Source organism: Eleutherodactylus coqui, chromosome 1, assembly GCF_035609145.1.
Source record: "Eleutherodactylus coqui strain aEleCoq1 chromosome 1, aEleCoq1.hap1, whole genome shotgun sequence".
NCBI classification, from domain to species: domain Eukaryota; kingdom Metazoa; phylum Chordata; class Amphibia; order Anura; family Eleutherodactylidae; genus Eleutherodactylus; species Eleutherodactylus coqui.
This window is the reverse complement of record NC_089837.1, coordinates 384,048,322-384,061,054: the sequence shown is the minus strand read 5'-3', so window position 1 is coordinate 384,061,054 and position 12,733 is coordinate 384,048,322. Positions and strand designations below refer to the sequence as shown.

General features: G+C 40.9%; 1 protein-coding gene across 1 annotated transcript in view; it reads left to right on the top strand.

The window, feature by feature from the left end:
- Positions 1 to 12,733, top strand: part of OCA2 (OCA2 melanosomal transmembrane protein) — a 277,343-nt gene that overhangs the window by 35,001 nt on the left and 229,609 nt on the right. Inside the window, exon 2 of the mRNA XM_066579296.1 lies at positions 4,759 to 5,045. Within this exon, the coding sequence (XP_066435393.1) occupies positions 4,786 to 5,045 (260 nt within the window). The 5' untranslated portion in view covers positions 4,759 to 4,785. The remainder of the gene's footprint in view (positions 1 to 4,758; positions 5,046 to 12,733) is intronic.

The following is a 12,733-nucleotide window of genomic DNA, read 5'->3' as shown; positions in this document are numbered from 1 at the left end:
TTTAAAAGCTATTGTTATCTTAACACAATGAAGCTCATTGTAAGGGTTCCCATGAAATCACAGAGGTGAGAAAAAAGACATAACTCACAGAAAAAGAGGCCAGATACAAGATTTACACTACAGGAAATGCTCAATCGCCATTTGACCTGAAGGCATGCAGTAAGCCAGATTGCTATACAGAGGAGCAAAAATGTTCAGGTGCATGCTGATTGAACAGCCACTCAACTCAACCCAGGGTGGGGGAGGGGTGACTGCCAACAGACCCAGCCTGCACCATATAAACTGATACCAGTACGACCGACAGTTCATATGATGCAGGCTGAGTCTGTTGGCAGTCACCCCTCCCCCACCCTGGGTGGAGTTGAGTGTAGTGTATATAACAATCTGGCTTACTGCATGCCTTCAGGTCAAATGGCGATTGAGCATTTCCTGTAGTATATATCTTGTATCTGGCCTCTTTTTCTGTGAGCTAAGGGCTCACATGGGTGTATTTTCACCTGGATATTATGCACGTATTTTTCAGGTTATTGTTAAGTAGGGATTTAATTTAGTTTTTACATTTAAAGGCGAGGGTTTCATCGGTGTTATGGCTTCCCTTTATATTGGAAGTTATAATGCTGTGTCAGACCCATCTTGCAATAGACAATGTCCAATAAACCCCACTGACTTATAATGAGACCCATCGGGGTTCTATTAAGGTTTCCATCACTTTGATGGCATTAATAGCGCCTGCATACTTGTGAACAGAATGCTGAAGCTTAAGTGATTACTTCTTATTAAGGACCATTCTCACGGGGCAAAATAGGCTGGATGCACCACAATCCACAATTGGTTTAATTGAAAACCTGCCTGCAATTCTGCATCAAAATCTGCAGTTAGTCCTGCAGATTTTGGGGTGGAATTCTGCAGCTGTGGATTAATTCTGTTCCATGTAAAAGGTCAGTGTGATTTAGGAGGCATATACCACTCAAAATAATATTTAATATGGTTTACTGGATTTTCTATAGCAGTCTGTGTTCAAATCTGCTGATGTAAAAAGTCAGTGACATTTATTTCAATTTATAAGACCTGTAGGAAGTGAATGTGTTATTATAGGTTCTAGTGAGAATGTATCATTATGCAAGTATTGATTTATTTCTTTTATCTCTTGGTGCGTGACTGGTCTTCAATGCAGAGCATGCAAATCTTAAAAGGAACAGAAGGGTGCACTCTGGTATAATATGCTGATATCGAATGTTGTTCTTGAGTCTTAAATGGGTTATTAATGAGAAATTGAGATGTACTAGCCGTATGATTTTTCTGTAGAAAAGAGGAGGAGGATTTGGTGTTTATATAAAGTGTATTCATAAAGTGTAAATTAGGATATTCTTTGTGGTATTGTCCAAATATAGAACCCATCAAAATTAGACTGTGTGCTAGCTTTCTTTAATGTAAGTTCTTAATACGCTTCCTCCGCTATGTCTACTTATTCATTAATTTCAAAGCAGAGAAATGTATTTTCTGAAGACACTTTCAAAACTATGAAGGGAATCACAGACTTGTTCACATATGTGAGACCAGTTTTATAGAAGCTGGGGCCCTTTTTAAGGTAGTGAAAGGATAAATTGCAAAATCACTAGGGGTCCTATCCTCCATAGACCTCCTAGGACATGGGTTGCTGGGCAATTTCCTAGTCAGCCATCCCCTATAATGAGCCCTGCACAAATGACAATAAATTACATTGGTTATCTCTATTAGGATTTGTCCATTCATTGCGTGCTTTGCCTTCTGTCAAATATGGCTTTGTGTACATAGAACTATACACTAAAGGACCACTTCATCGAACACACATTTTTCCATGCCTGCCTCCCTCACCTGAATACCTGTCACACTTTGGATTTCTCCTCTGTGTATTCCAGTCACTTCCATTAAGTTCAGTTCCCTGTCTAATGCTTTTTGGGCACCATCTTAAAGGGGTTTTCTAGAAAGAATATTACTGATGACCCATCCTCAGGATAGGTCATCAATAGTTGATCGGCTGTGGTCCATCACTCGGGACCTCGACCGATCAGCTGAGCGGGCGCATGCTATCAGCTCTGCAAATACACCGAGATCGGAGCAGAAGCAGCGGAAACCTCCGTGTAGTGGCCAGCGCTTGTAACTGCAGGAACGGTTCTCATTTAAATCAACGTGAGCTGTCCCTGCAGTTACAAACGCCGACCACTACACAGAGGTCGGCACAGAGACTTCCGCTCCGACCTCTGTTATAGTGGCGCTGACAGCATGTGCCTGCTCAGTTGATCAGTCGGGGACCCTAGCAATGGAACCCAGCCAATCAACTATTGATGACCTATTCTGAGGATAGGTCATCAGTAGTATTCTACCTGGAAAACCCCTTTAAGGCTGAGAATTTTTACTTTTAGTTTCACATCTATCCCATGATGTCTCAGTACAGCATGAGCTAGAAGCTATACAATTCTGTCTGCTGGGGGGAACAGTTTAATTATCATAACCTTAAATAGTCAATGGAATAAACTACAGACCATTAGTCAGGAGAATCAGCTGTGATCTCCTCTATTATAACTGTGACAGAAGCTGTGGGAGCTGGATAATAAAGTCTATTTCAGCAGCAACACTCCTATAGCAAGCCAGGATCAATTATACAAAATCACTAAATGGCCCAGAATCCAAAGAACCAAAATAGCACTTTAAAAAAGAATATGTGATAGCATAAAGATGCAAATCATAGTACATGTTGGTTTTATTCCTCCATCACCAGCAGCAACGATTTGACCTGTCAGTGCTTGACAAAGACCGATAAGTTGAAAAGTGGCAGCTGGTGATGGAGGAATAAATCCAACTTTTGATATTTTTTCGCACCGTTGTTATGTTCTTTTTTAAGGAGCTGTGTGATCATCACCAGTAACTGTGACAAAAAGAGTATGGTCACCATGCATTGATGCTGAAAGTAAAAGATTTTATGAATCAGCCAAAAATGAGGTGTGTGGACAGATCAATTCCAAAGTTAGGTTGACCCACTACCATACAGGTTCATACAATGTAAAACTTCACTCCCCAGTATAACCTTAATAATGGTATGCCAGTCAGATGGAGAACAAACATGTATATTTAGTGACATACACACATCATCTGTGAGTAGAGTCATTCTCTTCCTTTTCTTTTCCACCTGATCCAGACGGCTTCTTCTGATCATGACTCATCTCTGCAGAGTTTGCCGGACATATGCACATAATGCCCCTAAAAGTAATAGTAACACATATTGGCCCTCCAGATTAAAAAATATCCTACACTGTATCCCGGATAAAAATATGCCCCTCATTGTGCCTATCAATAAAAGTGCGCCTCATGTTGTGTCCCTGAATAAAAATATGCCCCATAATGTACTTTTGGAATAGAAAATGTGCCCCTAAATAAAAAGATGCCATCACTGTGTTCCTAAATAGAATGCTGAGCGTCTTAGTAAACATATGCTGAATGCTGTGCCTTCAAAGTAAAAACCATGCCACACAATGAATAAAAAGTCCCACACTATGTGCCCCTTGAATATAAAGTGCCCCACTATGTGCCTTCTGAATGCCCTAATTCCCCATTTTGGAAATTTCACTTCTCCAATGCAGTTATTCAAAAGCAGGAAGGCAGGAAGGGTTGGTTGTTTTCTTTCTAGGCTTCAGGAAAATGTCATAGGGGCACAATGACATCATCACACTGCATGCCTCTCAGAGAAACCATTGAGCTGCATCAAGGGAGACTAGATCTACATTGTTTCCTGCATCACTGCTGCTTTCATAAAGGATATCTGTAATCACCTTTCAGCCCCATAAACTAGATTTACCGACTCTATGGGAGAGTGCATTCACAGAGCCTGCTAAGGGCTCCTACCCACTTGAGTTTTTTTTAACACGACTGTCAATGGGACTTTCTAATGTTAAAAACGCATCGCAAGTTTGTGCTTTGCGATTTTTGTGCGATGCGTTTTTAACATTATAAAAGTCCCATTGACAATCACATTAAAAAAATGCAGCAATATCGCAGCGTTAAAAAAACACAAGTGGGTAGGAGCCCTAAAAAGAGTCATGCTGTGTGGGCACAACAACTTTGTGGGGACACAGTGCAAGAATATGGGATTCGGTGAGTATGAAACATGGTTTCCCAGAACTACGTATTTACTGCCTATTTGTGCTGGGCCATACACTTTAATGCTTAATACACACCAAAATAGCATATGCCACATATTTTTCCCATCGTGCGAAAAAATACGCTCATCAAATCAATGGGTTCTATGCACTGTGTACTACACATGCAAAAATTGTGCACATAATACGTGGCGCAAATACACCAGTGTGAGCGAGGCCTTAGAAATTTCTTCAGTCAAATTGCTATGTGCCAAAACTAGGAGTGGACCCAAAACAGGGGACATGTACAAATCTTCTATTACAGGTTTTCTCAGCCTGTGTTCCATTCCTGAATTTCCATTTCCCCAACTTATGCAAAATGCTGACCACAATCCTGTTATGTAAAAGTGGTGCAAGTCTGTTTTTGTAATGACTTAAAATATATATCATGTGATTATTCATATAAAGAAATCTTTTAGTAGTTTTTATGGTCCTAAAGGGGTTACCCACAAAAATAATTTATTGCCTATCCTATGGGGAAAAAAAAGATTGATTAATGCTCTGCGATCATGAGATAGTCACAGCTTGAGCAACCGACTGAATGGAATACAACTATCAGAATATTGATTATTTTCTGTTTTTATAGGTAAGAAAAGTTCTCCTCAGCTGTAAAATGTACCTTGAGAATAATGAAGTCCCATGTATAAGAAACCTGGAAGTGGAGCGAACTCAGCCAAATACTTCACATCATTCCAACTTGAGTGATCGAATGGGCACAGCAGCTGTCGCCAATGACTTCAATGAGCTCATACTTCTAGAGAGCTTTCAGAGAGCAGCTGATGCTAAGATTGAGCGGGACAAGTCTTATCAGAATGGGCAGGATTGTTGTGTTGCCTTTGGAGAAGACTTTGGTCCAAATCCAGTACAAGGAAGGTAAGTCAGCACCTCTACCTAATAATTAGGATGACTTGCAGAAAGGGAATATATGTTCATTTGTAAACCCCTCTTTTAGTAAGAAAGTTTTGTTGTGTCTGTTATTCCTCTCTAGCCATTGAAGCAACTATCGAACCCTACTATTCCACCATTATATATTAATTATGCATTTGAATTATTTAGGGTGTACACTAGTTAATATTGGGGTATTCACAGTATTAACAGAATATTTTATAATCTATAGCTGACACTCTGCAGAAATAATTCTGATCCTAGCCATTTAACCTTCTTAGATTTTGCAGGCTTTAATAACCATTGTATTTAAGGCCTAATGTCCACAGCATGCGTGGATTCCACGTTTGCCTGTGGACATTGGGCCTAAGAGGTTTGACAGAAGGAAGATGTCTCTACTTACTTCATGACCACAATGTGATCGCAAGGTGCTGATAGATTGTTATGGCAGCCAGGGGCCTAAGAACGGCCCCCAGGTCTCCTATCTTTATTAGGCTGAAATTAGGTCTTAACCTCTCAGAATAAAAAGCTATCAAAAAGTCAAATGTACCCCAAAATTGTATTAATGGAAGCATCAACACGTGCTGCTAAAAATACACCCTTGAACTGCTCTCTGGATGGAAAAGTAACGATATAGCTCTCAGAATATGGTAGCACAAACAGGATCAAAATCCCCAAGGCATATGTATTTTCATTACTACCCAAAAAAGAGATCTGTGTACGCATATAGTTATGATATAACATTGCTATTGCCCTATTCACCCCTATTACTGTACCTGCTTTGGGACAAATTGCCCCCAAATACTGTTCTTTGGAAATAGTGGTGTCATAACTATAATTATTCTCCAAAACAATTTTATACAGGCAGCAACCATGGAAACAATACTGGCAGATAAATAGTACCCTTTCAAACAGCATCTTCTGTGCACTAAACAATAATAGTACTCTTCTTAACCCTTTCCAATCCAATGTGTATCCTGGTTTTCCTAGGGGGGCTTACTCTTTTTCTGCCATTATACAACGGCACTATCTGCTGGCTAAAGCCAGTACTGCATGAGGTGACATGTTGGATTGGCTCTGTCAGCAGACAGGCTGGCAATATACAGCAAGAGAACCCCAACGGACGTCTTTCAACATTGGAGCTGTACAGCCTTAAATCATATTGTCTTCAGACGTCAGACAGTGGATTGGAAAGGGTTAAAGCCCTACGCAGAATTTGTGCCCCCTTCGTGCTCTCACACAGTAATAATATCCTATTAAAGCCAATACATAGTAATAATAATGATCATTTCTATTTATATAGCACCAACATATTCCGCAGAGCTTACAAGACCAGGGGAACAGAAATAAAACCAAGAATACAAGTAGTAATCAATTGATGGAAACAGTGGGGGCGAGGGTCCTGCTCCAACGAGCTTACATACCCTACTGGATGTCTTCCGACATTGGAGCTGTACAGGCTTCAATCAGAATGTTGGAAGACGTCAGACAATGGATTGGAAAGGGTTAAGTACGTGCGGGGAAGATAGGGCAGGTCCTATCTTTTCCTGTCTGTACAAATCATGGCCAGGAAAAGAAGTGGTGAAAACGAAACCACTGAAATCCCATAGAGGTCTTTTCCCGTTCTACGGTTGTGATTATCATGGTAGTATGAGGGTGGTTTGACACGAGCGATAAATTTGCATGATTATTGCAAGATGCGAGAGTAAGTAAAAGCGCAGAATTAGGAAACTAATGTTTTTCAATAGTTTCCTTCACATTTGTATTGTTTTCACTCATGTGATGTTGCGAGAAAAAAAAATTGCAACATGTCCCATCTTTCTGCGCTTTGCGTTTCTTTAAAATCTCCCATGTTTCCCTATGGAGCCTCCTTTTTATTGCATCGCAAAGCATTTTTGCAATGCCTTTCTAACATTAGAAAGTTCTATTGACTTTTGCGCTGAAAATCGTGTGAAAGAAACCTGCGAGAAAATCGCAAGTGACAGCAAAGTTTTTTGTGAGAAAAAGCACCACTGATGCTAAAAAATCGTAGGAAAAAAGTGGCGATTTTGTCTCAATTGCCCGTGTGAAACTAGCCTAAGGGAAGAAAATCATGCTCGTCTGAATCCGCCCTAAGGCCTGGGTCAGACGAGCATTACTTTTTGTGAGCCTATGTACGCAAAAAAAAAAGCACCCCACGGATGTGCAAAATGCGCGTGAATTGGCACTCACATGTCCTATCTTTTGCAGGTGCGAGTATTTTGTGCCTCTAAAAAATGGAAATGGTAACACTTTATAGGAAACCAATGGTTCTAATAGACGCTTTTTTTTGTGTGCATAGGTGTGAAAAAAACACTTTTGTCTGACCGCGGCTTAAGGGGTTAAAGAAGCCAATGTTTAATGCCATTCATTTTAATTACATTACATTCATCTCATTGATAATTGTGGTACTGCTTTGTATATACAAGATTGGCAAAGTGAAAAATCAAAAAGTTTTCACTTTTTTCTGTATTTAAAGCACAATTAAATCAAATGAGCACATCCACTATGTGAAGTGAGAGGTCAATCACAATCAGGGAATATCTTTTCTTGGAACAAGAAGTACAGATTAAATGCATTTTTCTACTGAGGTGAAACATGAATTATTCATCTTGGATCAGTTTGAGCCATTGCCAAGAATGAGAAGAGTCTTCTAAGCCTTTGAGAGTAATTTGTAGATCAGCTAGAATACGCTGAAGGATCATTGTCACTACTGCAGGCAATGCTGCTATGTGAGGTATTAGCAGTGGTAGCATCTGCAATAATGCTTTCCAATGTATTCTGCCCCAATGCCAAGATAGCCGGGGAAACTGCTGTGCTAAAGCTTTAAAATTTAACCTGAATGTCATTTCACAAGGATGTGCGGTGGCTTATATCTAATTGAAGGAAACTGCAAGCTCACTATTCTGATGTTTTGTGTGTTACACATTTTTTTATATATACAGAAAACACACATGGAAAAATGTAAAGTGTAACCTTTCCAGGATGTCTTTGTAAGTTTATGTTCTTTAACCCCTTAAGGACTAAGCTCGATAAATTATCGGGGCTTGGTCCTGGGCTTTAATCTCGGCTGATAGCAAAAGTACGGCACAGGATTAAAGCTTCTGCTTCTGTAATCAAGTAGGAGCAGGTTTGGTCCTTGGCTGTCAAACACAGCTAAGGACCCGGAGGAGAAGGGAGAAGCAGTTTTGATCCGAGGAGGATCAGTAGGAAGTAATCACCCCTCGATTTTTCTGTCAGGAGGTCGTTTGACACCCTTGTAAGGGCAGTTTGTGTCGAATGTAGGGGGTGGAAGCCAGACTGTAGGGGGTCGAGTCTGCAGATAGAACTTTTTTTTCTGAGCCCATGACTGATTCATATGTACAGATAGAACCTTGTTGTTCTATGGTAAACTTTTTAGTGTTGTCAGATGGCAGAAAATGCCAGTCATTGATAAAATAAAATAATTTTTATCTAGAAATAATACAGTGCCCGTCTATATTACTACTACAAAGTTTCTTCTACATTACTACTACAAAGAGTAGCTAGGGGGGAGGAGGACAACTGCAACATGTGCCCCAGGCAAAACTAGGATTTCCCTGCTCTAGATCTCCAAAAGTCTACCTTGTTTTTTGGGGGGTTGGGGGTGGGTTGCCATTTTGCTGTTTGTCTTGGGCAGCAGAAATGCTAGGTAAACCCCTAAGGCCTCCTTCCCACGAGCGTGACGGGCTCCGCAGCGTAATATTCCGCTGTGAAGCCCGTCACGGCGCCCCCCAGAGCCCCTATACTTACCTGCGGGAGATAGCGTGAAATCGCTTCCCCGCCCACCGCCGCGCGTCACCGCCCGTCACCGCCCACCGCCCTCGCGTCACCAGCCGTGTCACGTGCACGGCCGGCCGTGTCACGTGACGCGGCCGGACCGCGTCATTTGGCGTCATATGACGCTCGGCGGTGGGCGGGAAAGCGTTTTTTCACGCTATCTCCCGCTGGTTACAGCGGGAGATAGCGTGAATGGACGGCTTCCATTGACTGCAATGGAAGCCGTCAGTGCGTACAGCCCGTCCTCACCCGCAGAAAATAGAGCATGCTGCGGGTGAGGACGGGAGAAATCGCGGTGCGTAATTCCGCGGTGGAATTACGCATCGTGAGCATTGTGCTATTAGGTTCAATAGAACCTAATAGCTGCGGGCAACGCAGCGGATTTTCGCCGCGAATTACGCGGCGGAAATCCGTTCGTGGGAAGGAGGCCTAATAGTGTGCGTGCTCATTTTGATGGGAGAAGATAGAACTCTGTTGTCTTGACAAAATCGCAAATAAGCAAATAGAAATATGGTGCACAGTGATTTCCTCCAAAACTCAGACACCAATGATAAAAATACAGCAGCTAGATGAACGTAATTAGAACCCTTCTGCACTGACAACACATTTAGCCAAATGTTGACGTGTAAGGCTTCCTTCACGTAAAAAATTCATGGGAAGAAAGAGCAAGATATACACATGGTATAATATAATATTGTTTTTTACTGGTACCTGCTTTTTATGGAATTGTTTTTAATATTGCTTTTTTTAAATTTATTAAAATGCTTTTTATTTCTGGTGCCTTTAGTTTCCTTTAAAGGAGCCTGTACAAAAACACTAGGAATAAAATATCAAACCTACAGCTTACTACAATTCCAAAAACATGCCAGAGACCCAAAAAATGGGCAAGAGGGGGGGGGGGGGGGGGAGACGCACAGGTCTGTAGTGCCTTTCATGCTTATTGCTAATAACTGGCTACAATGTTTTTTGCCACAACAAACACCTACAAAAAAGCGCCTGAAAAGTAACATTTCTCTAAAATAAAAACAAACAGTGGGTGATACTGACGTAAACACGCAGTAGATATGTGTCTTTGCCATGTCTTGATTTGCCATGTTTTTAATTTTATTTCAATTTTAAAAACAATTTAATAGGAGTCATCAGTTTTGCAGGACTTTGCTCTATGAATCATAGCAAGAAGTATCTGAAATTACGCCTTCATACAATTTTAATGCCTGTTTAAAAGGTCAAAAGTGTGACCTTCTGATAATGAGCCCTACAAGTGAGCCACTTCATAATGAACTTTTAGAAATTGTCAAATATAGGGTTTTCATACAGCCTTTTGATTTAGAATATAATTGCAATTATACAGATTTTATCTCTTTAGCAGGGATGTCTACTATTTTTTTACCACTAATTTCTTAATATCGGTCAGAACTTCATTTTTCTGATACAGAGTTGCAAATCTTGTGCACAGACAGCAAAAAAGTGAAGTTCAATAAGCTTGTATAAAAAATACAAGGCTTTTATGTTCTCTCTAGTGGCAGCGGAAGGTGACCTGATATTTAGTTTTTTCGCAGAGTAAAGGCCCATTTAGATGGGACACATGTCGGGCAAACAATGCCATACACAGTGCCCTCGTCCCCGCACATACTCACTCTCGTGCTGCTGCATGGGAGCTAGAAGCACTGGCTTACAGCTGGGCGGCGGGAGGAAATTTCACTCCTCGCTCTCCCACGCCACTCTCAATTGACTTAACATAGCGTACGTTCAGTACTGAACGGCTGCTATTTACACTGAACGATCAATGCAGTAGTCGCCTGGATCCCATTGCTTTCAATGGGGCCACTGGCAGCAGCGGCGGCCTCATTGAAAGCGATGGGAGAACATCGCAGACCTCTGGCACAGCTGTTACAGCTTTGACAGGGGATTCTTTTTTCATCCCTGTGGGGAGTGCCATCATCACTGAACACTGTGACAGTGCTGTCACAGGGTTCAGTGATGAGGGGACTCCCTGCGGGAATATTTATGTGCAGCACGAACCTATGCAGTGCACGCATGTCTTATCTTTTGCAGGTGCATGAATTTACACACCTGTAAAACACGGACATGTGAAATCACCATCGGGTGGGTTTGTGCGCACATAGGTGTGCGGAAAACAACGCTCGTGTGAACGAGGTCTCAGGGTGCAATTGCCTCAGTGTAAGTGGCGTCCGACGTTCTCGGGCGCGACTCGCCATGCACAGGGCACAGACACTCCGACTGTGCACAAAAACAGAACATGCTGCGAGAGAAAAATCGCCCATGTAAATAGACCTATTGAAAAGAATGGGTTCTATTTTTGTGCAAGTTTTATGTGTCTCACAACTCACCAAACTCGCTCCATCTTATCACCCATGTGAATGCACCCTAACAGCTCATGCATTCTTGTGCACTAGAAAGAACAGCCGACAATTCATGATGCACTGATAATAATTCTATGATGCAATGCTAAGTAAATCATGAAAATATGACCGGTTTGGGGGTACTTAAGGGTTGGAGTTCAGAAATATAATTTAAAAATCCCTAATTTTTAATTGTTTTAAATATTATTTTATTGTAAGGTCAAACATATTTGGCCCTATCAAGATATAAAATTCCGATACCATTTTCTCAGGATGGACAGGGTCTACAATTAATATGCTGATGAAATATTTATTTTAATTGGCTCCATGAAATGCTTAGATGATTCTCAAAGTCACACTTTTAGTTGGTTTAACAGAGGATAAAGATCAAATGTTCGGCTCAAAAATGGAAATTGCTCATAAAGAGCTGAGTTGCACTCTTGTCTAAACTGCTGCCAATACAACTATTGTATTTAATTAGTTTTGCAACTCCAAGAAATATTATTCAGACTGTACATTATTTTTATAGTACATGGGTATGCTCTGAATGCAATTTAATTAAAAGTACTTCAACATCAATGCTTACTTTAGGCAATTGTTCAAGTTCTTATTTGCAAGCAGTGAACAAAAGAATCTTATTGCTGCCTGTCAGTCTGGTCATTTCTATCGTAGGTGTACGAGCAGATGGTGGCAGGGTTTGATTAACCTATAGTATAAATCATAAAGATGAAGTATTGCATGGGGATATAACGCCCATGCAAAATGTATCTTTGCAGGTGTGCTGTGCTAGGTATTTCTGTCTGTTTTTTTTGTTTCCTCTATGGAAAGCATGGGGTGAATCTTGTTCAAGACTGAAGATTGATTTAAAGGGCCACTCCAGTGAAAACACATTTTTCCATGCCTGCCTCCTCATCTGATTGTCCGTCAAACTCTGGAATACTTCTGTGTATTGCAGCCACTTCAGTGCAGTGCAGCCTCCTGTCTGGTGCTTATCGGCACCATCTTTATTGTGAGAATTTTTACTCTCACTTTCAAATCAATCCCATGATGCATCAGAACAACATTAGCTAGAGGCTATACTATTTCGTCTTGCTGGGAAACAGTTTCATTAACATTACCTTCTATAATTGCCTAAATAAGCTACAGTCAGGAGGATGAGCTGTGATCTCCTCTATTATAATTGTGTAACAAGAGCTGTGTGATTATTATCAGTAATTGTGACAAGAGTGTCTGTGTTTACCTTTAGGCAGCTTCTGTGGTACACTCTGTTAGTGCAAATCAATATTTGCTATACTATATGCGATTTGGGGTCCAAATCAAATTGTTTAGAGGTAAGCTGTGCTCAGGAGACTATAGCAATAGCATCACACAGACTCAGAAACTAACTAGAAACTAACATATAAAACAAGTAGATCTGAGCTGGTTAGAATTGAGATCACATTACAATCTGATGAGAAGGAGGACAGGAGTTTCAGATAGAAAGGAATGACTAACCAA